Below are 25846 nucleotides of genomic sequence, written 5' to 3' on the forward strand. Positions count from 1 at the left end.
GACCTGCTGGAAAACAAAACCAAGCGTTACTGTATCGTTTTGGCAGCCTAGCAACCAGGAGGGATCTGCATAAGAATACGAATGGGCTCGGTCTGGGTTACAACTCGTGGTTTGGAGTAACAAATACAGAAAAAGCATGAGGAAAACGGTGGGTGTGTTTTTGATGTGCTGTAGTTGGTTAGAGCTAATAGTACCAAGGCGGGCCATTCACTTCAGAATTGAATTTGATAATTCTTGTGGGTTCGTTCCAGCTCAGCATACTCTGTAATAAACTCAGAGACAAAAATGTCTGAACTAACAGAGAAGTGATCCCTGTGGCAGCTGAGCCCTGCAGGCCTTACCTGAGCGATGATCACCTCTGCCCTGTCCCCAGCTCAGCCTACGGTGACCGGCCCGCGGTAACCGGGCTGCTCCGAGCTGACCTCGGTAACGGAGCCCGTTCCCAAAGGGAGGGTGTCCCGGAGCCCGTTCCCAGGGAGGGTGTCCCAGAGCCCGTTCCCAAAGGGAGGGTGTCCCGGAGCCCGTTCCCAAAGGGAGGGTGTCCCGGAGCCCGTTCCCAAAGGGAGGGTGTCCCGGAGCCCGTTCCCAAAGGGAGGGTGTCCCAGAGCCCGTTCCCAAAGGGAGGGTGTCCCGGAGCCCGTTCCCAAAGGGAGGGTGTCCCAGAGCCCGTTCCCAGGGAGGGTGTCCCAGAGCCCGTTCCCAAAGGGAGGGTGTCCCGGAGCCCGTTCCCAAGGGAGGGTGTCCCGGAGCCCGTTCCCAAAGGGAGGGTGTCCCGGAGCCCGTTCCCAAAGGGGGTGTCCCGGAGCCCGTTCCCAAAGGGAGGGTGTCCCAGAGCCCGTTCCCAAAGGGAGGGTGTCCCAGAGCCCGTTCCCAGGGAGGGTGTCCCAGAGCCCGTTCCCAAAGGGAGGGTGTCCCGGAGCCCGTTCCCAAGGGAGGGTGTCCCGGAGCCCGTTCCCAGGGAGGGTGTCCCAGAGCCCGTTCCCAAAGGGGGTGTCCCGGAGCCCGTTCCCAAAGGGGGTGTCCCGGAGCCCGTTCCCAAAGGGAGGGTGTCCCAGAGCCCGTTCCCAAAGGGAGGGTGTCCCGGAGCCCGTTCCCAAAGGGAGGGTGTCCCGGAGCCCGTTCCCAAAGGGAGGGTGTCCCAGAGCCCGTTCCCAAAGGGAGGGTGTCCCGGAGCCCGTTCCCAAGGGAGGGTGTCCCAGAGCCCGTTCCCAAAGGGGGTGTCCCGGAGCCCGTTCCCAAAGGGAGGGTGTCCCGGAGCCCGTTCCCAAAGGGGGTGTCCCGGAGCCCGTTCCCAAAGGGAGGGTGTCCCAGAGCCCGTTCCCAAAGGGAGGGTGTCCCAGAGCCCGTTCCCAGGGAGGGTGTCCCAGAGCCCGTTCCCAAAGGGAGGGTGTCCCGGAGCCCGTTCCCAAGGGAGGGTGTCCCGGAGCCCGTTCCCAGGGAGGGTGTCCCAGAGCCCGTTCCCAAAGGGGGTGTCCCGGAGCCCGTTCCCAAAGGGGGTGTCCCGGAGCCCGTTCCCAAAGGGAGGGTGTCCCAGAGCCCGTTCCCAAAGGGAGGGTGTCCCGGAGCCCGTTCCCAAGGGAGGGTGTCCCGGAGCCCGTTCCCAAAGGGGGTGTCCCGGAGCCCGTTCCCAAAGGGAGGGTGTCCCAGAGCCCGTTCCCAAAGGGGGTGTCCCAGAGCCCGTTCCCAAAGGGAGGGTGTCCCAGAGCCCGTTCCCAAAGGGAGGGTGTCCCGGAGCCCGTTCCCAAAGGGAGGGTGTCCCAGAGCCCGTTCCCAAAGGGAGGGTGTCCCGGAGCCCGTTCCCAAGGGAGGGTGTCCCGGAGCCCGTTCCCAAAGGGGGTGTCCCAGAGCCCGTTCCCAAAGGGAGGGTGTCCCGGAGCCCGTTCCCAAAGGGAGGGTGTCCCGGAGCCCGTTCCCAAAGGGGGTGTCCCGGAGCCCGTTCCCAAGGGAGGGTGTCCCAGAGCCCGTTCCCACAGGGGGTGTCCCGGGCCGGCAGCAGGAGGGAGCGGGCGGGGGCTGCCTGGAGCCCCCCGTGTCCCCTGTGCGGGGCTGAGCCCCCGGTGCTGCCCAGACCCTGCGGACGGGGCATGGCAGGTTCCTCAGCGCACCCCAGAAAACAGAGTTGGTCCCCGAGGAGTCTTTGCAAAACTGTCCATGGTTACACGGATCAGCTGCTCCTTCAAAGATTCCTGTGCTGGCCCTTTCCTGCAAATAAATCCCTCTGGAGATTTTACCACTGCCCTCCTAGGCAGGAGGGGTGGGCTCCATTTTCCCGCACTGCAGCACTGTCAGGAGCTGTCTGTGCCGGGTCTGTCTCGTAATCTCCTGCACAAACTTCCCCCAGCTTTGAAGAATCTCCCTGACACAAGAGCACTCAGACTGCCTGGACAGCCTGGAGGAGATCCCACATCATCTTTGGCCTTCCCTTTCTCATGTTTATGTGAGGAACACCACGTTACACACTGCACCTGCATCCTCCACCAGCTTAAACTGTGTCAGGATGCTAGGTCTGAGTGAAAAACACTTTGATGTTATTCCTAAAGGAATGTGTACTATGAAAAATGTATTTGCTCCTTTAACTTTTATTTTATTGATACCTCCCTTTTGTCCATTTCAAGTTCTCCATTCCAACCAAGTGTCACTTTTCCTCAGCACAGTGAGAAGGGACATTCCACTGGTACACACCCGAGCCTGGGTTCCTCATTATTGCCGGCATCTCAGCATTCAGGCAGGGAGAAAAAAGCAAGAACATGGAAACACTGACCTTTATGTTGAATCAGAAGGATGGAATCCTGACTGGAGCGACTGCTGCAGTTTTTCAAATCTTTTTTTTTTTTCCTGTGTATACTGGAAAATAAGAGCTGAATTTGCACAGAATCAACACGTCACAAAGTGAGCAAAGGGCATTTTAAAAATGGATATGGTATTGTTAATGTCTTTAACTCCATGAACATTTGCTGTTCATTTGATAATGAACAATTATGCACCCTTGGGCTATGGTAAGCATAAGAGTATTCACAGACATCCTCATTTTAGGGTTCAGAATATACTTTCCTTTTTATATAATGCAATGCTTTTTTTCCAAGAATTATTTTTTTTCACTGGTGAAATTTTCTTATTGAAGGTTACATTTACAGAGGTTGTAATTTATGCAAAAAGACTCTCTTTTAGATTTCATTAATTTAAATTACTTTCTCTTGCACTGTGCATACAAAGGAAATGAAGAAACAGACTAATGTTTCTGCTAAGAAATAAAATTAAACCCGTAAGAAACCTTTCCAGCACAGGAAACAATACAGACATCTTTGCCAAAAATTCCACCATACTGTGAGGTATAATGTGACATTAATGAGCAGAATATTCTGTGCTCATCTATCAAGAGTAATGCAGCTCCACAGAATTTTCTTTGGAGATTTCTTCCCTAAAAACAAAATCCCAAAGATTACTATTTAATTTACATAATATATCTTTTTAATGACTGTGTCTAGATACCTGAGGAGGTGAAGGAACTGAAAATTTTAAATCTTTTAGCCTTTCTGAAAATAAATTCAGTATCGTTCCAAAGAAGATCTTTCTCCTGGAGTCATTAGAAAGATTGCAGCTGGGACAAGATAAAGGAACTAAATGTCTGCCAGAGGACATAAGGAAATTGCAGGCAGGAGCAATAGAAGGGGCAAGATTTTGTTCTGCTGCAACATGGAAATTCCATGGACTTCAGCTGCTCCCAAATGCAGGACTGGAGGGACTCTTAATCTATTCAGGTACATGGTACAGCATCAGGCCAGAACTGTCATTACAGGAATAATATCAAAGCTCAGTATTTAAAACTCATGTTCTCTTTCAGTGTTTAGTAATGATCCCAACAATATCACAGTTTATAAACCTTACTTATGCACTTTACCTCCAGAAATTATCAGTACCTTGTATGGAAATATGGAGTAGGATTCCAGACAGGCAGAACACACATTTCTACCAGGACCTACATTACTATCCCGTCTTACAGAGGTGTAAAAAACTGTTTGAAAGTATCTCCACACTTTTGCAAAACTGTTCACTGGTGTTTCGACAATCTGCAGTTACAGCTCTTTGGATGACTGCAAGCTGTCATTTCCTTAGCGGTACTGCTCATCTCTGAGATGACTTGGTGACAGTTTGGGATGTGTCTGTGTATGACAGGCTTATTTGAAAGCAGGGCATCTGCAGGATGCAATTTCTGCCATGGTTCTGGTTCTGACACATCATAACACCTTTTTTATTAAAAAGAACTATGACAAACATAATATTACTATAATTCTTGCATGCCAAATTTTTGTGCAACCATATCTTTATTCAGCAGGTTGACAGGCAGCTGTTTGTCCTAGACACACGATGTTCTTGTCTAGTTTTTATTCTGTGTTGCTCAGCTACCCCTTAAGCCCCTGAATTTTATTTGCAGTATACATAGAGCATCAAGCTGGACTGGCGCCAACCACTGTGCAGGTTCAAAATGTAGAGTGGGTGGGAACAAACCCCTTTGTTAAGTTTAACTGGCTGGTCAGAACTGCAGTCCTGCTCTCCCTCCCCCTGCCTCAGGGAAGGTGGTGCATCCTGAGGGAGTTGATGAGGGCAGGGTGTCTGAGACCAGCTCTTGGCAGAGCTCCATCTCCAGGCAGTGCTCTCTGAATCTGCATCCAGGGTATGGAACTCATTTCTCTTTGGCTCTTGATTGATACTGAAATCTCATTAATATGCTCATTGGCAGGAGAGAGCTGGGACTGCAGCAAAGTGGGACGGCTCTGTTCTGATTTTCCATTTCACTGGGTAACGGAGGCTGTTTGGATTGTTTGGAAATGTCTAATGAAATTTTTTCACCCTAAGTGAAGGCAAAGAGGAGAGAAGGATGAATCAGAACCTGCCAAGGAGGAAAGCACTGGAAAACAGATTTCTGGGCAGATTGGCAGATGATCCAGATATTTAGTAGAGGTGATAAAAGGTACAAAAGCTTTTTTAGTGGCACAATTTGCATGACAGAATAATAAGAGGGCAAAGGACTGAGCAGGGGTTTCAGAAGCAGAGGAGACTTCACCAGCAGTGGGTCTGTCCTGTGCTCTGGAGCTGAGAATGAGGAATCCAGCTATGAAAGAACAAGAAACCCCAACACAGGAGTTGAGTTCAGTTAGAAAGATTTCAATAGAAAGTGGACATTAAAGGTAAACTTTGAGGAGAGAGAGAGAGATTCAAGTGGGAAAGGATTAATTCAGAGAAATTCTCATGGAACAGATAAAAGACCAATTTCCCAGTTGGATCAAAGGTGGATTTGAGGAGGAAAGTCTCATGAAGACAAGTGATAAAGAGAACAGACTGGTGTGATGCTGTTAAACATCATGTTTAAACATGATGGTGTTTTCTCATTAAAACTGTCCTGGCTTGAGTCACTGCTTGAAAATCTCTCTTGTTAGCCCCAAATGAATTGGGAGCTCTTTGCTTTATTTCATTGGTTTAGGATGCCACACAGCAATTCCCTGCCTCCACTGACCAAGAGCCTCCTGTTCACATTTCTCACATTTCTCAGAGCTGGGGGAGCCAAGTGCACTTTTCAAGTGGAACTGGAAGTGGAACCAGGAAGTCCAGGGTGACTCTTACATGAAATCATGGATGAAATGATCAAGAGGTATCAGGACAGCACAGTCAGCTGCTGATTATAGCCCTGAACAGGCAAAGCTGATGTTGGAAGGGTCGCATGGACTGACAGCTGAATATTGATCAGCATCTGCAGGGGAGAACTTGCTGAGGGGAGCCTTAGCAAGTCAGATAGTGACACTGAATGATCCTGTTGTGCCTCTCTTCCAGGAGATTGCTGCAGCATGTAGAGATCCTCAGAGCTAATTGAGCAGTACTTTATCCCTCAAGCTGCCTCAGGATTTCTCTAAGACTCCTCACTCAGTGGGCAGATCTAATATCTTTACTTCCTAAAATACCTTACCAATGAATAATCCCACTGCAGTCCTGGAGATCACGTGTGGGTTAACACGCTCCAAGACACAAGGGACTGTGCCAGAATTTGGCACTTTTTGATTGCTCTGTATCCAAAATTCTTGTTAAAGCAGCAGGACATATCTCTGATTTAATGTACCATAGCTTTTTCCTTGCCCCTAAGTCTTGCAAAGACAGTAGTTAAGTGTTTCTTACTGATTTTATGCTCTACACAGGACTCATCTACACTATGAGATGGCATCAAGAGCCAGAGCAGAGGCAGACCAGCTCCTTCTGTATTCTCCTGTCTGGACTAATGTATAATGTTGAGTTGTTGGGATGGATGCCAAATCTCACAGTTATGATTTAATTAATTCACAAAGAGGCAAAAGTTTGGAGAGAGAAGAAACTAAAATTTAAAACATGGAGGTTTCAAATATTTTCGTATTAGAGGTATTTTCTGAGGCCACACTCACACTGCCCACCCACCTGCATTAACAGAAAGCCCAGCCCTTCCCTCCATGGCCAAACCTGCAGCGTGTCCCTCTGACCCCAGCATTGCTCTGTGGGCAGTGGCAGTATTCACAGCATGAAGATTAAGTCATGTAAGTATGGCCCAGAGAATCTGAAAGAATGTTATTAAATTGAATGATCTATGGTGCAGAATGTCAAATAACAGTTTTCTGTAATTGTGAAACTGTTTCAGAGATTATTAAAAACTGCAGTCTGCTAAGGCAGACACATAATGCTTGGTTAATGTGCTGCTCCCAAAAGGCCTTCCCCACACCTCCAACCTTCATCAACAGTCAAAACGAATGTTTCTTTTGTTGTCTTGATTAAAGCCTTCCATTTGCTTCCTCTGCGACTCTGAAAGGGTCCATCTTTGCATGCCCAGCTCTGCCAAGGCTGGCAGCTGTGTCAGTGCTGTCAACAGCTCCCTGAACCATGGCCCACAGTCCCGGCAGGACGACGGCCGGAGGCTCACATCCAGCTCTGAGAGTTCCTTGAATGCTCCTAAACCTTGGCAGAAAACAGCCCAGCCTTCATCAGAGATGTTGTTATTATAACTCAAATCCAGCTTCTGCAACCTCGCTAAATGGCCATCTTGCCTCAGGGATGCTGCAAGAGATGACAGACACAAACACAACTAATAAATCCTGGTAACTGCTTTAAAAGCTTCTCAGAGAAGAGAATGGTATTTTAATACCTCATTTCAGCAGTCAAACATCAAGATTTAACTCCTCAGCAACATAAAACCACTTGGTGCTGATCTCAGAAAGACAGTTTTATAACAGCTGAAGAAGTTTATAACACTTAAAGCACAGGCAGTTCAAAAGGAACAAAGTATTGACTTAAAAGGTTAAAAGTGTGTGGCAACCTTGGAGTCAGGTGGAAGGAGGTTACATCAAGTGCCAATTGTAAAAGGCAGACAGGCTTTACAGGGAGATTTAGAAACAGGAAGGCAAAACTAGGTGAGGCTGCATGACTGACTACAACAGCCACCTCTCACTGTGGGAGGGCCAAATATACCCTAAAGGGGCCCTTGACATGTGATTGGCAAAGGAGACACCCATCAAGGGTGATGGCTTTTAAAGCCAAAAGTATTCGGGCTTCACCTCACCAGATTTCACATTCCAGGGCCTTACAGTTGTCACACAGCTATTGCCAATGTCAGACACTCAAACGCCTGAGTCAGGCCCACAGAATCACAAGGATGAGTATAAAACTAACAAGCTTTTAAAAAGATCCTAGAATTTATTCCTTTATCAGGTTCCCGTTTTCCAGTATTTCTTAGCAGCTGCTAAGAGGTGGTTGAAAACATTTCTGGTTTAATTCTTCCCCAGTAGTCTGACTTCAGAAACCCACCTAATGGATTGGGAGCTGATAGTGCCTGTATTCCTGGCTGTCAGCACCGATGTTTTCTCTAAAGTACTGAGCTGTAAAACAGCATCTGAAAAAAAAACAGATGCAAACCCTACATTTTCTAAATTATTTTTTATTAATACATAAAATTGCTTAAAGATTCTTTGCATTTTAGCCTTTTCAGCTTTTCCACTGGGCAAGTCCAGGACACACAGAAAAATGAAAGCCCTTTGTGGGGAAAATACTCCTGTATTTTTCATGTTTTCATTTGATTTATGCAAAAACTTGCTCTCAGGCAACAAGCACCTTCTGAATTGTGGCTTGAATGCCCTGGTTCCTTGAGTGCTAGTAAATACCATGTTATACTTACTTAGAAGTGCCAAATCTTCAGCCACCAGGTTACAGCTGCTCAGTCTGAACACTTGAATCTCCGTTGCAAGCTTTAGTGCTCCCAAAAGCAGCTTTAGGTTCCCACCAACGCACTTATTCCAAGAAAGGTCTAATATCTCCAGTTCAGGAAGGTGAAGGGCAGTCTCAGCTGAAAAGATTAAGACCAGCAACTTCTGCTTACTAAGAGAAAACAACATGGCCTCAACAGACACCTCACCTGTAATTCACCCGTAAGTAGGATCCTAACAGCCTGATTGCTTGTGCTTAAAAATGAATTCTTTTATCTGAATAAAAGTCAGGCAAAAGAAAATAAGAAGGCTCTGCCTATAGAATCTATCAGGACTGTATGGAGAGGGGTTTTTGTCTTTCTATTCACATTATTGCCTTGGTCTTGTCACACTGAGTTAATTTAATTTAACAGTTTGCTTTTAAACTATTTTATATCAATTTAAAGACAGAGATTCTGTGGGTTTTTTAGCTGTGAACTCACTATTAATGGTGAGATGCTTTGTATCTTTTGGCAGCTCTGATTTCCACGGTGTCACTTTTACCTAACTGTAGGGACATAAACATAACACTTTTTCTGCAAGGACCTCTCACCAGCTTGCTACTGCTGGAGGCAGTCAAGTCTTACTCCAGGTTTAATGTCACAAGTAAACAGTATGAGAAACAAGTGCACAAGACACAGTGAGAGATCCCTCTGTACTAAGATTTCATGTGCCATATGGAACACCTATCAAAGGCCACTAATCCACAGAGATTTACAATAAGTAGGCAAAAGAGGCTGAATTTACATATCCTGTGTTATATTGGACTTTTCTTCTCAGCTGTGCAATATCTTTTCCACCACGGCAGTCATTTCCTCCATTGCTCCATGCTGAACTTGACCCCAAAAAGTTTCTACTGAAATTTTCACCTGCAGTGAGGTGGAAAACTCTTAGTCAAAACTTTACCCCACTGAGTGAAGTGTAACACCCAGACTGTGATTACAGCAGAACATAAAATCACATTTTTCTTTTTCCCCCCAAAATTAAGGAGTATATAAAAGCTCACTATCAGGCAAAGGACTAAGAGAACTTCATCCCCTCAGGTATAGTAGAGGAAGCCCTAGAATTCTCTTCCCCTGCAGCCTGGTCCCACAAAGCACTGGTTTCATCACAGGAATTTTTACTCTGGACCTGAGATATAATATAACCATGATCCTCGGAGTTTAGCCAAAGGAGAAGGGAATGCTTTGTCCAACAGGGATACACACAGAATGTGCACATTTTAAAGAAACATTCCTACCTAGTGATGAAAGGGACTCTTCACCTAAGCCACAATTGCTGATGGTCACAGATCTCAGCTTCGGTAAAAACCTGAGCCTGCCCAGAAGAGGATCTGATGAGAGTCCTACATTTTTATTTGAGGATAAATTCAGATCCTGAAGACTGGAGAGTAAAGGTATCACTTGGGCTACAAAAACATGAAATATTTATCAGACAGTCACTGATCCATAACAAATGTGTAATTGTATATTCGCCTGACATAATTTCTTGTCTTTATAAATCAATCCAAAAGTCAAGGCCAGGTTTTTACACACAAGTTCATGATGAGTAATGTTTTAGGCCATAAATAGTCCTGTCATTTTCAGTAAAACTGTTTCAGAAGTTAAGTATTTTATACTATGTGGAAGCCTGTGAGAACATGGCTTCCTGGAAATTTTCTCAGTGAAGCAAGGAAACTTCTTTGTCTTAATGTTATTATTCGCTATTATAAAATAAATTTAAAATAAATCATGGTTGATATTGCTAATACTGAATATTTCCTAAAGCTTCATCATCATCTTCAGGTCATCTTCTTAGTCATGGAAAATAGGATGTGGGCAATATAGGCTTTGAGTCAGGGGATTTTTTTTTGTTGTTGTTGTTTTTAAGAGCAAAAACAAAGTTATTATAACAGAGAGAGAAAAATAAACTGTCTCACAAATTGATTGGGAAGTGCCTTTTTCTTCATAGTAGTGTTTATAGCTGCATCAATTCAACCTGGAGAAAGCACACAGCAGCAGCAATGCAAGATCTCCTAAAATCACCCTCTACTTGGTGTGCAGCTCACCAAGGGAGTTTTAGGCAGTTATATTTCCATGCACATACCCACCATGGACCCATCCAACTTGTACCACTGGGGGAACTGTCCCTGGATATTTCCTAAATTATTGATTATCCAAGAAAAGCAGTGCTTGGTGGCAGTTCCCATGTTCCCACTGTGGGTCTGAATCACAGCAGATTCAGGTCCTTAGTTCCACATGGGATCAGACACTCTGAGATTTCCCTTGGTTCAGCAAAAAAACATTACATATTGATCAAGAAAGCTGTCCCCCACACTGCATTTTCAGAGCTGCCTGATGAAAAAAGTATGGAAATCAGCTCTTCTGCCAGGAAGGATCATCTATGTCTTTGAGATACTTTCAGAAGGCAAAACCAAGATCCTTAATGTATTTCCTCAACGTGTCCTTACACAAAACAGTCGTGTCCTTACACAAAACAGTCGTGTCCTTACACAAAACAGTCATGTCCTCTTCTGTAACACAGCACTGGTGAAGATCAAGGACTTCCAGATTTCTCAAGCTGGCCAGATGAGCTGTTGAGGCTTTAAAGCCACCACCAATCTCTCTGTTACATGAGATGTCTAATTTCCTTAGCTCTGCAAGGTGCTGTAAAGCAGTGTCTGAAATGGAAAAGGGAACAAGCTGGTTGCTGGCTGCCACAACAGCCCAGGTAAGAGCTTTGGCATCTACTTACTTCAATGTCAAAGTTTGCACAAGCTATTGCAGGCAAAGCTCCTGGCTAAGCTTCAGTGTATAATCACAGCAGACACACAGTAATGCAGCAAAGCCTCCCTGTCCATGCAGCTCCATTCTTCTCTGGGAGAGCAGGTGAAGGTGAGGCCACCTCATTCCTCACATCCAGTCAATCCTCAGCCTTTTGCAGGAATTACTGCTGGATGTGCTCATTAATGCCAATTGTTTTGCCACCTCCACTAGGGAGAGACAGAGATAACAATCCCATTCCACGTGGCTTCACTGGACACTCCTTTAACTGTGAATTTGGGTTTCCTTTGGAAAACAGGATTAGGTTGTTAAAAGTTAGCTGGCCTGTCTGTGTCCTTGTCTATGTTCTGTCTGGGGATAGAGGAAGCACATCCAGGGAGTCACAACCCTGAGATGTGTCTCAGATAACTGGTGTGGAGGGTGACTTTCCCCACTGACTTTCACAAGCTTGAGCTCAGGGCAGATAAATTCAGATCCTGCTGAAAGGCCCTGTAGTCTTTTACCAATCCTCAAACAGCAAATAATGATTGCCCATTAATACTGCCAAACCATCAGCAAAATCCCACCTCATTGCCTTAAATGGTTTTCAGATGTACAATTCAGTTGGAATGAAAGTTTTCTGAACATAAAGTCTAACCTAAGCCCTGGAGGCTGTCTTGCTTTAATCCACACATGTGCAAGTTTAACTCTTTCAAGCCTGGCACATTTTTCAGGTCCTGAGCAATAACCTTCATGCTGCAGCCAATGTTTTTGTTGATAGAGAGATCTAATACTTCTAGGTTTGGGATCACATTTAGAAGTTCAGCTGTGGGGGGAGAAAAAAAAAAAGAAAAAGAAAACTAGAATTGGTAATTGTCTAGAATACATACAGTTGAACCCTAGAAAAATACAGCACCATGATAAACAGGAAGATGTGGCCAGGGTTTGCCTGTCAGTGTGGTTTAGACTTGCTAAGTTCCTGTTCTACCTAAACAACACAGTAAAATAAATATTGGATAGGAATCAAGAAAATCTTTGAAAACATTTATAAAAGTGAAAAAAATACAAGGACTATTAGAATAATACAGAAGAATAAAAAGCATAAATACAAAGGGAAAGAAAATTTTCTAGTGAAAATATATAGGAATATCTGTTACATATTGGTCTCCTCCTGCAGTGGAGATGAGAGCCATGGGGCTTCTCTTTTCTGAGCAAACACCTTTCAAAACACACAATGAGATAAAAAGACCACTCAGGATTAAGCTGCTATGGTGAGAGGACAGAAGGGAAGGTTGGTCAGTGGTTGCCAACTCAGCCTAAATTCCCAATCCTCAGACCTTCTTTCCAATCCCATGGCTAATTATATATTCTTCTGCTTAATTTTAATTAAGCAGATAATAATCCCATTAGTGTTGGAAATTCTGGCGCACATTTTTTGCTGAAGGTCTCAAAGGCTCCAGAAACCCTGGACCACTGAGGCAGCCAGACTGTGGTTTAGGTCTTCTCAACCCTCCCTCATGTGATTAGAGAGAACAACTTTCTTTGGAAGAAAGTGCTTTAAATCCCCACATCATAAATACTGTTATAACACAGAGCTTGAAATAAATTAACTTTTCACTGGTATTGAGTTCAATACAGCCATTATCTAAGTCAAATAAGCTCATTTTTATGCAGCCGGTCTCAGTCCAGTTCAATGGACACACATACCAAGGGATTCTCCATCCTTTGCTGTCAGGTTACAGTCCGTAATTTTCAGACATTTTAATTTGCATCCTTCTTGAAGTTTTTTTGTCAGCAGTGATAGTTTTCCACCTATGTTACTGTTCCATGATAAATCAAGTTCTTCAAGCTGAGAAACAATTTCAAATGCCTCTCCTGCAACAGAAGTCTAGAATGATTTATTCTATGTATCAATTTCAGTGCAAAAAAAATATGCATGTTTGGAATATATTAAAGAGGAAGGTTAGCTATTTAATACTCAGATTACTTTATGATTAATGTCTTGCCAGGAAAATTGTTAAATAAATGAATTATTACTTCTGCAGCAATGTTGTATAAAATCACACACTGTCTAAGGAGCAACATAGATCACAAGTCATTGTTGCAGTGCACACAAACCTGAAATTTATTCATGTTCCCAAACCCTCATCAGGCTGTTTGGCCCGTGCTGGGACCAGAAAGTCCAGTCTAGAGGGAAATCAATACAAGTGACAAGTCTGAATTTACTGTCCTGTGGAGTCCTGCTCTGTTTTGTTTGGGAAATTTCCAACATCCTCTGTATTGTGTCCACAGGTCATTTTGGAGGGAATGAAAGAATTCCTGTCACAACTATTTCTGAAACATGAAAGTTTCATTTCTGACAGGAATTTCTGAGTCACTTCATCAGAAACCAAGATGAGCATTGTTTTGACTCTAACTAACTTTCCCGTGATTTCAAGGCGGACAGAACTGACTTTTACTACATTCAGAAAAAACAGCCTTTTTGAGACTTGGCGCGCCTGGCAATGTGAGCTGTGTTAGTGCTTATTTGCAATACTAACATCCCACTGTAAAATCCAGCTTCCTAACTTCCTTTCTAGAGGAGGGAGGCAGATCTTATTTGCATAAAATTCCCAAGAAAGATCAATTAATCTGGACATATGCAAAAGCAATTTCAAAGTGTCAGACACAATTTTTTGATCTAAAGTCTAAAAATTGAGAATTGTATTTTAATGGCAACACCCTTTCATGTCTGTGTGGTTTTCATAATTAATTTTTCACCAAAGATTTTTAATAGAAAAATAATTCTTCCCCTAAGGTTTGAGAGGAAAGCACACATATTAATTTTTATTTTTGCATTTATTTTAAATTATTGCCTCAGTGTTAAATACTGAGCTAAGCTCTACACTTGAGAAGTACAGCATAGCCTGTTTCTGTTTGACATGTGAACTACAGATTTCCAGACACATTTTCCTCCCAGAAGATAAATAAAGGAATATAACTCCAGGAATGGTTTCCTATCACCTCTCACAGTTGAGCTCTGAGCAATCACATAAAACAGGTGGATATTATGGTTATATTTCAGATATTGATTTCTAAGCAGGATGTGCTGAGTCCACAAGAGGCCACATTTCTGCAGAGAGATGTGGACAAGGTCACACAGCCAGGATTGGCCTAAATACACAGGTTGTTTTCAAAATCACAGGCAAAATCAATGCAAACTGACTGTTGCTATTCCACGTGTCAAGGGCATCACATTTTGACTGGAAATTCAGGTTCTGTGATCAATTTTGTGTCTGTCCCAACAGAAGCTAAACTGAACTCAGAAGTAAACAGCACTGAAGAACCTGGCAGAATACATCAATTGGAAAAATAACCAATATAACTCAGAAGAAACCCCAAATCTCTGAGAAGAGTTGGAAAAAGATTGAAATAAATTTGAAAAAAATACTAGAAAGTTAAATACAGATTTCACACTCATCAGAAACAGAGCAGTTATTTTCACCCACTTTTGTAGAGATGCTTATTTCCTCTCCAAGAGATTGCTTTTGATCTATCACCATATATGTCATTTTATTTCTGAACCTTTCCTGGAAAAGGCTTGGATATGAATGACATAAACAACCCCAGACTTACGACTCAGATCCATTTCAGAATTTACAAAATAAGCAGTAACTTTTATAATTCCTAATTGATTGTGTTTGCCTTTCTTTTAAATACCAACCATAGATCCACTCCAAAGTAAACTCAAGGCCCACAGGTGACTCTGTGCCAGAACCTGAGTGTGCAACACCACCTCAAAAACCTTTACATCTCATGCTTGCAGAAAGTAGGGTGCAGGCACTCCAAGTAAAGAAGTAAGCAGAGGAATAAACTTCTCCCAGACTTGCAAAAACACCAAGTCATAAAGCTCTGATGCAGCACTTCAGGTTTTAAGTCTTCTCCCAAAAGACCATTGAGGTTTACATGGTGAGCCCTCACCTGTTCTGCAGCTCCAACACCTAAGCTGACCCTATTGTGATTGACTCTGCTGCTAGGCAAAAAATAGTAATCCAAATTAAAAATACTCTTTCCTGCAAATATGACTGGATTCTCTTCCCTTCTGAGTGTGAAAGCTTCACACTTGGAGTAATGAACTCTGCAGAGCTACCTAAAGGGGTGAGGTCACCCATAAGCCCAAGTTTCTACTGTTTCACAGCAGGAGTAGGATGTAGGAAGAGATGAGATGGATTACATTAGCCCCAAGATGTCTGGAAGTAAATGTAAATGAAATCCTGTACCTAAGGAGATGACATCCTCAGCTGTCAGCCTGCAGTTGTTAAGTCGGAGGACTTTTAACAGGTTCACATGATGAAGATGGACAGTGAGAGCTTTCAAAGTCCCTCCAACACAACCATTCCAGGACAGGCTGATCTCTTCCAGCTCTGGGAGAAATGGCAGTAAAGAAGCTGTAAGGAAAGAAAAAGCTTTTTGCAAATAAAATTTAAAGAAATACAGGAAGTGATTAGTTGAATGAAATGTGCATTTACCCAGCTCTGTTATATCTGCTGCATTTAGTGCACAGTTATTTAGATCCAGATTTTTGCTGTTGGGTCTCTTTCCCAATTTCTCCATGAACTGGTTGAATCTTTGCTCACCAGATGGTGTCTCTGCTTCAGAAGTGAGATGTGAAAGTCCATCTGAGCAACAAAGGAATAGGGCCCTGGTTACCTCTGCTAATAAATACAAGGTGTAAAATCTGCCTGAGGCTGCCAGGTGAAGACTTTAGGAAATGAATTAAATCTGTCAATAAAGCAAGCTCTATTTTTCATCAGTGTGGACCAACAACCTGATAAGATCACTATAGATCAAATCAGTACAAATCTCCTGCTGCATTTTCATACATGTGTATAAGGCAGTTTCTGCTTTTCTGTGCTTTGCAAAGCAAAAAATTACAGAAAATAGCAATCCATTCTTAGTAGCTCCCCTCCTATCATTTCCCCAAACTGACCCTGACCCCTTAGGACAAAGGATGGGGTTCTAAGCTTCATCTTCCATCTCCTTTTGAAAAACAGCTCCATTTTCTCTGGAGTGGATGTAAAAAGTATTCTTGTGTGTGCAAAATAGCATCCATGAGGGATTCCCATTCTCTTCCCCTCCCCCTGCCCAGTGCCAAGTGATAGGAAACATCTGCTTCTGCTGTGTTCAGACTGCTTTAGCAGGACAGCAGAACAGAGACCCATCTTAAACACAACAAGCCAAGCTACTGCTCAAAGCTTGGTTCTGAAACCAAATAAGCTCTGGAACTAATGAGCTGACTTCAGCACTGACTCTCACATTGCCAACAGAGACCAACAGAGAAGTCACCCAAAAGCTTTACCCTTCCTCAGCAATATGGGTCTAACTCCTTGCTTAGCACCTATCAAATCAGAAGGTACATCCTTGATAATGTTCCAATCAGAAGTAAATCCTGGCTAGAGAATAAAATGTGGGCAGCAAATGTAGGATTTTGGCTAGCAAGAAAACAACAGCTGAAAAAAGAAAATCTTCTATGAAATTAAAATATATACATATACATATGTGTTTCATGGTACCAGCATTACCTTGTACAGAGGGATCTTGCTTTTCACTCTGATCATCAGCTCCAGTATTGTTTATTTCTGTTTCTTCAATTTCCCTTCTGTCCTTGCCTTCAGATTTCCCAAAGTCAAAGCCTTTGAAGAATTGTTTGATGGCTGAGGGCTGCTCTTTCCTTTCTTCAGGAGCACACTTCTTTCCTTGGAACCGTTTTATAACAAAGTCAAATGGGGAATTCTTTGGGTTGTCCTCTTCATGTCTATCCTGGCAGTTCTGGTCATCTTTCAGGAGATCAGCAGACAGAACTAGATTTAGTAACATTTACTTTTGCTTACCTTTTTTCATGATGGCTGATGCACTGAGAATTTGCCACTGTTACCTCCATCGAACCATAGATGATAGCCATGATAGAAGTGTTCAAGAGTAGAGCACTTACAATCACAAAAAGCTGAGGCACTGTTTAAAATCTGGCTGGCATTAACGTGTTGTCATAGCTGTATTCCTTAGAAATATAAAAATTATACAAACCAATGTACCTCAATGTACATGCACAGTTACTGAGCTGTAGAGCAATCCTGCTTTCCCTGACTGTGATTTCCTGAGGAGAGAGGCATTATTTTAGACAAAGAACATACCTGTCTTTTCCATGAGTACACCTGAGGATCCTTTTCACACTTTTCAGTTTTTACAGCACTTTCAGGGTTTGTGGGATAGGTGAGCCATGACACGCAAACAAACCTCACTCCTTTCCTTAATAGGAACTTCCAGTGCAGTTTTCTCTCCTAAGTTTCTGTCTTCATCAGTTTGACAGCAGCAGCTCTGCACAAGATGTGGGCTCTTTCCTGATGCCTCTATTCTTCTGTACTCTGTCCCAAAGTCTGCCGTTCCTGGGGCAGAGAAGTCCATTTAAATGCTCCGATGATGTCTCAGCTTAGATCCGATCTCAAGGCAGAAATCAGGAAGTGGCAGCAAAATCCTCGCTACTATTCCCAAACCACTGCATGTCCCTGATACAGCTGTTGTTAGAAGAGGCTGAGTCACCGCAGAGATCAGATTACAAGAGTACCTGAAGAAAAGCTCTTTGTTTTCCCACCCCTTTTGTCCATACTAGTCAGCAATAGTGCTGGAGGCTGAGCAGAGCCCTGCTGTCAGCTGGATATTGCACAGCTCATAAGAAAAAGGGAGGGCGGACACTCCTGATCATTTTAAGCCAACAGGAGATACAGGAGGAGAAGTTACAATCGTCTTCTGGGCAACACCGTGATGCAACATTACAATGCAATCACTGGACACACCTTATATATAACTTAAACTCCAGTGCACCTTTTTTTTTTTTTTGTCTGTCAGTCCAAAAGTTATTTCCTCAATGGTGAACATCACAATTTCTCTCTTAATTATACTCATGGCCATTTATGCTGAATCTCTTTAGCCTTGATAATCTTTTCCAGTCTACGAGATCTTCCCTTTCACAGGCTAAACCAGCCAAACCCTTCTCCCCTCATGTTACAAACTTTCCATTTCCCTTATCATTTCCTGCTCACCTTTGTCTGCACCTGGTGCAATATAATATGTACTTCCTTAAATACAAGGGACCATCCATGAGTCTGTATACACTAAAGACATATGCAAACTGGAGTGATTTTGGTGGGGAATGATAAAGTTGGTAAACAAAACCAACTATTTCTTTACAAGCAGCTGAGCAGACACCAGTCTGGGGACAGACTTGACTCAATGTGAAACTAGATAAAGGATTCAGACAGAGTGGAATGAAGCACAGAGTGCTGCAAGGAATCAACAGGGTAAGATGATGAGAAGAAAAACTTAAAGTAAATGTCAGAAAAATCCTCTTGCTCATGAGATGTACCATGCTGGGAAACATGTACAGCAGCTAGAAATACACAAACCCATTGTGATCAATCTTCTTTCTCTGTAGGAAATAAGGGTACACTTCTATTCCCAAACAGAAAGGATCTCCAAGTTGGCTTTAGGGTTTTTTGATAATAGACTGTCCCGTCTCAGTGTCTGAAATCAACATCTCACTACAGACCCATATCCAAATCAGCAATTTGTGCTAATTCACATGTCCAGGCATCTCAGCTATGCAGATGATGGAAAACCCCAGCGTTTCTGTTGGTAAAGAACTAAAATTGACAGTTCTTTGCTTGTGCTTAACAACAGAGTGACTGGGAATGAAGCAGAGACCAACCAACCCCTGTTTGTGAACATGTCCCGGGCTGGGCTCTCCTGGCCCAAGACTTCTCAACGCCCACAGCAGTTCAATGAGAACGTGGAATGGGAATATTTGATAATCTCTGTCCTGTGAAAATGGAGAAATCTTTAAGGATGTTAAGCACCAATTACAGCGGTTAGGCTGGGCTAACTCACATGCTCTGACATCAGTATTTTAGTTGATGTGCTGCCAATTCAGTTGTTATTTCACCACTTAAGGCTGTTGAACGACAGAGAAAATATTCCAGGGCACTATGACAGCATCCCTGTAATCTGGTGAGAAGGGATGGCCTTCTCTTCCTAAAAAGCAAATCTTTCCCTTTTTTTTACATCAGTCATGAGGGAAGAGGTAACAACAGGATTATCCCCTCAAAAAACAGGATGACAAGAGTGACGTGGCTGCACTAGACTGTAAACATGAGCAGCACTTTTCAGTAGACTCAGACTGTGCTGTGAACATGTGATATATCATGACAGCCAGGCCCAGCTGTGCCCTGCTAGCTGCTCTGTCCCTCTCTTCCCTGCCACACTTCTGAACAGGTGTCCTGCTCCTGCCTGTCAGAGCCCTGTTTCTGCTTCCTGCAGCATGTCATGGACAGCACAGGGCAGGCTTAGCTTTTGGAGTTTAAAAATAATAGACGCCTTCCCCTTTCTATCCAGTTAAATGGCCTGTGACCATCTGCCGAGTGCTCAGTGTCACACTTGTTTATATCTACCCTTCCCTGGGGCAAGGTTAGGAACAGAACCAATTTTGGAACAAAATAGTTTAAGTTGCATCCCACACAGCATCCATCGGAGAGAGATTAATGTGGATTTTTGGACTTTGCCTCATTGTGACTCCTTAATCCGGCATATATTCCAAAGAAATAATGCCATTAGAGGATTAGTGCCACAAGTTCATTTGAAAAAAAGGATTTGCAAACACTGAAATCCTATATTCTATGTGCTTAACCACTGAGTATCATTTTGGGGATTTCCTCTCCCTTTAGTAGTGTCTCTTTCCATGAAACCCAAACAAATCAGCAACTCTGTTTTGGATGGCCCTTATTATCCACTAAAGGAAAACAAACCCCCAGGCATCTGGTTAAAATAATACAGAGTTTAAACACGCTGGACTAAACCCATCCTTGCTGTCATACAATCGCAGTTACATCAGGGAGGCACTCTGCTCAATATTTATATAAAATGTAATGATTTGGGATATTTATCTCTTAGAGATTTTTGATAATCTGAGTCCTGCAGCACTTAATAACACTGTGACCCCTCCATGGCAGTTCCCTTCCCCAGCTTTGCCTCTGCAGGATTCTCTTGCTTGGCCCAATTTGTTGGGGGCTGTTGCATGGAGCAAGAAATTGGTGGGGCTGGAAAAATGTTCATTGCCCCATGGTTGAGTATGGCAATTCCGGGTGTCACACTCCAGGGCTCAGAACACATGTGCCAGGAGCTGCTGCCAAGGAAGGGTAAAGGAAGAGTGGCCTGGTCCAGCATCAGGTTTGCTGCCCTCATCTTTCCCAGCCACATTCATCAAACCATGCTCTCCACAGCTCTCTCCATCCTCTCTTTCCTGCTCTGTCCCTTCCATTCATCCTCAGACTTTGACCCCTCATAACTGAGGCAGGGGAATTCAGCCTTGCCCACACAGCTGGGAGTCCCTCAGCTGGCACTGATGCTGTGCTGCTTGTTCCAAACATCTGTGTCATCCAAGAATTTGATGTTGACTTTCTTTATAGCCAGGTGATCCACAGAGCTACAGGGATTGGCCTTAGGGCCAGACAAAATCCTGCAGAAGAGACTGCACACACAATGGGCTGGAAGGACCGTTCCCCAGGGAATGCCTGCCTGACCTGGAGGGACTGCATACTTGGAAGGACAAGGCCAGGTTCAAGGCCAGGTTGGATGGGGCTTGGAGCAACCTGGGAGAGTGAAGGGTGTTCCTGTCCATGGCAGGGGGTTGGAACTGAATGAGATTTAAAGTCCATTTAAAGTCCCAAACTATTCTAGGATTCTGTGGCAGTCTTGCAAGGACTAGTGCTGGATGAACTGGTTGTGTGCAGAGCTGTGTGACAGCCCTTGATGTCACTGATTTATTACAGCTGTAAGAATTCCAAATTTTGTATATTCCAGCATGAGCAGCTAAACACAAACTGTAGAATTATAAACCATATTCTTTTTTTTTGAAAGCCAGAATTTACATTACCTCCAATTAAATAGCAGTGACAATAAGTAGATTTCTCGAACTACTAGGTCATATTGAATATGCATTTTGAATTCCATAAAAAGACAGACTTATAGATCTATTGCAGCAAATGTTCATTTATACATACAGTACAGATACTTTTAACACTCAAGATACCAAGTTACTCCTTTTAAAATGGAGCTACACAAATGCAAACTTTCAGTCTCTATTACAACAAACTAGACTGATAGAGAAGATTTTCAGTCTGGAAAATTCTTTTTGGTTGAACTTCTGCCAGGATTAATCCCCTTTCAGTTAATCATTTACATGAATGGGCAATCTGCAGAGTTCATGCAAGGCCTGCAGCAAACTATATTAATTACTAGAAACCTAATTCCAAATCAACAGAGTCATAGGATCAGTGTTACCTCCATACGGTACCATCTGGTACAATGGGGCTGGATATTCCAGCAAAACTCCCCATTTCATTCTGTGGAACCTCAGCCTGAATGTGTGCTACCAGAGAGAGCAAGTTTATGCAGATATAGGAGCTGGTTATAAAGCATTTTTAGGGTCATCCTTAATGACAGCATCCAATCCCTGTACTCTAGCTGCTCTTTCAAAAGTTACTTCAAGAAAGAGTATTTATTCAACATTTTCTTTTTGAATGTGATACCAATGCTGTCATAGCTTGCCTTTCCACATCCAAAAATAACCTAAATCCATACAAAAGGTAATGAAAAAAATCACAAAGCAAGTAAATATGAAAACATGTCTATCGTAAAATGCTTTCATTAAAGGTATTATGTGTATTGTGATTTGCTTCACTACTTATTGCTCCGGTTTAAAAGCTATGTCCAGAAATTCCATAAATTACAGGAACATGGCACCATGCAGCTTCCATTAAAATTTAATCTTACCAATACATTTGCTTTTTCAGCAAATGGCCAGTTTGAAAGTCGCTTTGAAACCTCAACTTGAATAGTTTTAAATCCAGACCTCCTGAACCATTTGGATCCAAGGTCACATAAAACCCAGTATTCTTTCCACAACCAATGTTTGGTTGATTGACTTTTCAAAGGAATTCAAAGGAATTTTCAAGGGTTAGCCATATTTTATCCCTGAGGCTCACTCATTATTTTTTGGAATTGAGATCAGCCACACTAAGCAAAATTGAGTAGCTTCAGTTTTGCTCAAAGTTTGGCTCCAGTTCTCCCTGATAAAGTCCCAGACTTCCCTTGGGAATGTGAGAGCTGCGTAATCCACCTAGTCTCTCCAAATTCTCTCAAGAACAGTAGTAAATGTAATACTTTTCCACTAAACAACCAATCATGTTGCAACCTGTTCCCTTCGCAGTATCTGCTGACCTTGTCAGTATGAATTTAGTACAGGAGAACACCAAAGATGGACACTTTTCAGTGTCCTGCAACTCAGGAAGGAGCAAAATCATCTACCCTGCAACCAAGGGATTGGGGTAAAAATTAATTCCCAAGGAGTGTTCCAGCTTGAAGGACATTCCGCACAGCCAGTCTATTACAGTGACACTCACACAGGCTTGCCTGCTCCCTTCTCTGGATTTTCAGTCTCTTGTGGACCAAGACCCCCTTTCTAAGGCACTATGCCACTGTAAAGTCTGGTGTTTGTTTCTAATCCTAGGACACAGCTTCTGTTCAAGTTCATTCTTAAACTAGTCCCAGACTTCCTAACCTATCCATCAGACCACCTCCTCTTCACTTTGCTTGTGGCAGCTGTGCTCTTCTATATTAAACCTTTCTATGGGAAATGTAGAAGAAAGTGAGATTTAGCTGAAGAATCTGATATATCTGAACACAGATTTCATGCTGGAAAAAGACAAGCTGACCTGTGATAAAAAAGCCATTTATCAAGTTCTGTATCAGTTAATTTCATGATATACCTCCATTAAAGTGGAGATAAGTAGATCTTTATCTTGCTCCAGTAAACATGACAAGAAGAAACAGGGGTTATCACTCTTTCACAGATTCCTCACTTAGGACAGACAGTGTTTAGATAGAATGGATTAAAATCTGCTTAGGCTCTAGTTTAGCAGGTTCTCTACTTCTACAAATCCATTACAGCACTGCATTTTGGTAACCAACAGAATTCTTGAACTATTAATTATTATACAATTATTAATTATTAGACAATAAAATTGTCTAATACAATTTTTACCTTCCTTTTTGAAGACCATAAATCCCATCAGCTGAGCTATGCCTGCCACTGATTTTGTCAAAAGGGAACAAAAGGGTACATCCTAGCACTTCAGGAATTGAGAAAGACAGGTAGCAGTTGACATTTCTTTGGAAATTAATTGAGAAAATATCCTTGTTCTTAATTCACCTTTAGAATAGTACACAAATTGCCCAAAACTCATTAATTTCTTCTGTTAATAACTAGTTTCCTACATGTGTCTCTCTGCCTCCTTTGGTCCTTTGCCATTTTTCCTAAGGTGAAGACACCCAGCAGGAACAGTAATGCTGAGGGACACACAGACCACTGTGTGATACAGAAATGCACTCCTGCCTGATGCCTGCAACATCCAGTCAAGAACAACCTGCTCTTCTCTGGAGAGGGACCAGTGAAGCATCTTTATGAACTGTGCTTGTCACAGTTCACTACAGCACACAGCAACCCTGCTTCTGTGCCAGAATCCAAGGGCTACATGCCAGAGACCTTGCAAAGCAGTGCCTCTCTCCCCAAACTTCCCTCATTAGGTTAAACAGGAAAAAAATAAATATATAACCTTATTAAATTGCTGGGTTTGTTTCTTACTCAGGAAATAATTTTTTCAGATAATAAACTTTTTGTGGTTTTCCTGAAACATGATTCACACAGACTAAAACATCTGATGAAAAACGGATGTTGATGCAAGTTTTTAGTTTTATTTATTTGGGCAACCCCACATCTTACACAGCATTTTCTTCAGCTTCACCCCGACAACCTTGAAAAAATCCCAGTAAAAGAACTTTTTTCCAAGACTATCTACTCATTACATTTCAAATCACAGGCAACTACAGATTGAGTGGATGGAACACAAGGTGAAAATTATCTTTAAGTCTAGAATGCTCCTCTGCTTCCTTGTCTGCCTTCACATGCAAAGATTTGGACAACCACATGAAAATCGTTCTCAGTTTATTTTAACTGGTCTGTAATAATTTAATTTTTTTAAAGGAAGACCTAAAATTCTTTTTTTAAACCCAGTAGTGGATTTTTAAAGCAATATTTCTGGGTGTGATTTTATTCTGTATAAAAAAGCTCTAGGCAGCAACAAAATAATGAAAATGGGATTTACAACAAATATATTTAGAGTTACATTCACTTAAAAATTTTAAATAATTGTTTTTTAAAAACAATATATTTTGTGTTATAGAAAAGAACTTGTTTTCTGTGAGGTTGTGCAGAAGTAGAGCAGAATTACACTTCATTGCTAATGATGACACTTCCCTGAGAGTGATTTTCAATAGGAATAAGCCCATTTTCCCCAGGTTTAGGCACTGTGTGTGTTAGTGTTTTAGATAGAACAAGGGGCAACATTTTGTTGCTGCCCAATGAATTTTAGGCAGGTGATGAAGGATTAATAAACATCCCATCAATTGACACAGATATTGGAAGAAAATAAGCACTCCCTGACATTTCCAAACTTACCATTTCTAGGCATTGGTTGTGAGAGCCAACTCATGGCCAGTGAGAATTAAAGAGTAAATTGCCGGCTTGAGCAGTATAACCATCTGATCCCTGTGTTAGCCTCACAATATGCTTAACAGGATTTCCACCTTGCAGCTCCCCCCAATCCCCTCGGAGGCACAACTCTGGGATACCACACTTCTGGGATAACTCCTTGCCAAGTCAGAAGTGCACCCTCTTTAAAATTCAGTATAAATCAGTAACACAACAGGGGAGAGCCAAGCAATTCCAAGCCTTGTCTTGAATTTCTTGTTGGAACAGGAAGATTTCAAGTGAATGCATCAAGCATCTTAAAAGCTAACAACAGCTTAGCAGGTTAAATGTGAAATAGGTTTATCAGCTCAGTGTAGTGCTCTTCGTGTAATTATGTTTTTACAGCCTGGTTAGGGGATGGTATTGGAGAAGAGCTTGTGATGTCAGAGTGGGGAGGGCTTAGGAGCAGGGATGAGAGCTAATCAAGACAAGTTCAGTTTGTATTTAAAGTAAAGTCAGCGTTAGTTAAGGCAGTTTTTGACATGTTAATCTTGATGTGTTTTAAAAGCTGCCAAACACATTACTGAGGCACCCTGGAAGGAAGGCTCAGAGAAAGGACACACTCTTGGATGTTCATGGTGGATTCATTGTACCCAAAACTAAGGTCTGCACGATAAATGTAAGTATACATTAAACAAAAAGTGCTGGGTTTTTAATGAAAATGCTAATGAAACACCTGTTAAGTTATACCAAAAGATGCATGATTTTTCAGATTAAATAGGAAAGACCTGTCTCACAGCAGAAATGGGGAAGATCAGAGCAAATTTGTTTGTGGCAACTTTAAGAGCAGCACTTGAGTGCACAGAATAAAGTTAGGAATAGGCAGGGTGAGATAGAAAAACGAAGTATATCATTAACTCTATTCTGATTTCTCAGCAATCTGCTATAGGTATTCTTATGGGCAAATAATTCTGCATATTCAGTTGCAAGTAGTGTATTTCTTACGATATAACTTGATCATTTTAGAAATATTTAAAGATCTGTTTTGCAAATGGCGGATTTTACTTTGAGAAGGCTTGTCCTTGCAAACTCAGTATTTTTCTAGAAGACTTTGGATTCCAATTGCATTGCTTGTTATATATGTACAGATGTTTCCCTGTCTTGTCTATCCATAACAAAATGTTCTTAAAAGCTAAGTGGTTAATATATTCATCCTAATCATTTTGCCAATTTATCTTTTA

At 42.6% G+C, this 25846-nt stretch overlaps 1 protein-coding gene across 1 annotated transcript; it reads right to left on the bottom strand.

Annotated features, from left to right (window-relative positions):
• Positions 1 to 6748: 6748 nt before the first annotated feature.
• Positions 6749 to 17173, bottom strand: LRRC31 (leucine rich repeat containing 31). The gene is made up of 10 exons (XM_062499349.1): positions 17161 to 17173; positions 16552 to 16806; positions 15499 to 15648; positions 15250 to 15417; positions 12698 to 12865; positions 11649 to 11816; positions 10741 to 10908; positions 9490 to 9657; positions 8183 to 8350; positions 6749 to 7068 (listed from the first exon to the last, which is right to left on the bottom strand). The coding sequence occupies exons 1-10, from the start codon at positions 17171 to 17173 to the stop codon at positions 6749 to 6751; spliced, it is 1746 nt and encodes a 581-aa protein (XP_062355333.1).
• Positions 17174 to 25846: the final 8673 nt, after the last annotated feature.

The sequence above is a fragment of the Cinclus cinclus genome, chromosome 10, assembly GCF_963662255.1.
Source record: "Cinclus cinclus chromosome 10, bCinCin1.1, whole genome shotgun sequence".
Lineage (NCBI taxonomy): Eukaryota > Metazoa > Chordata > Aves > Passeriformes > Cinclidae > Cinclus > Cinclus cinclus.

Bases quoted from the DNA above. Each gene is read 5' to 3' on its own strand.
- LRRC31 (XM_062499349.1), bottom strand. The intron at 15,649-16,551 runs GTAATGCTGGTA...TTTGTTGCTCAG, and splicing joins GCAAGATCCCTCTGTACAAG to ATGGACTTTCACATCTCACT. The intron at 10,909-11,648 runs GTTAGACTTTAT...TTTCCATTTCAG, and splicing joins AGACAGCCTCCAGGGCTTAG to ACACTGCTTTACAGCACCTT.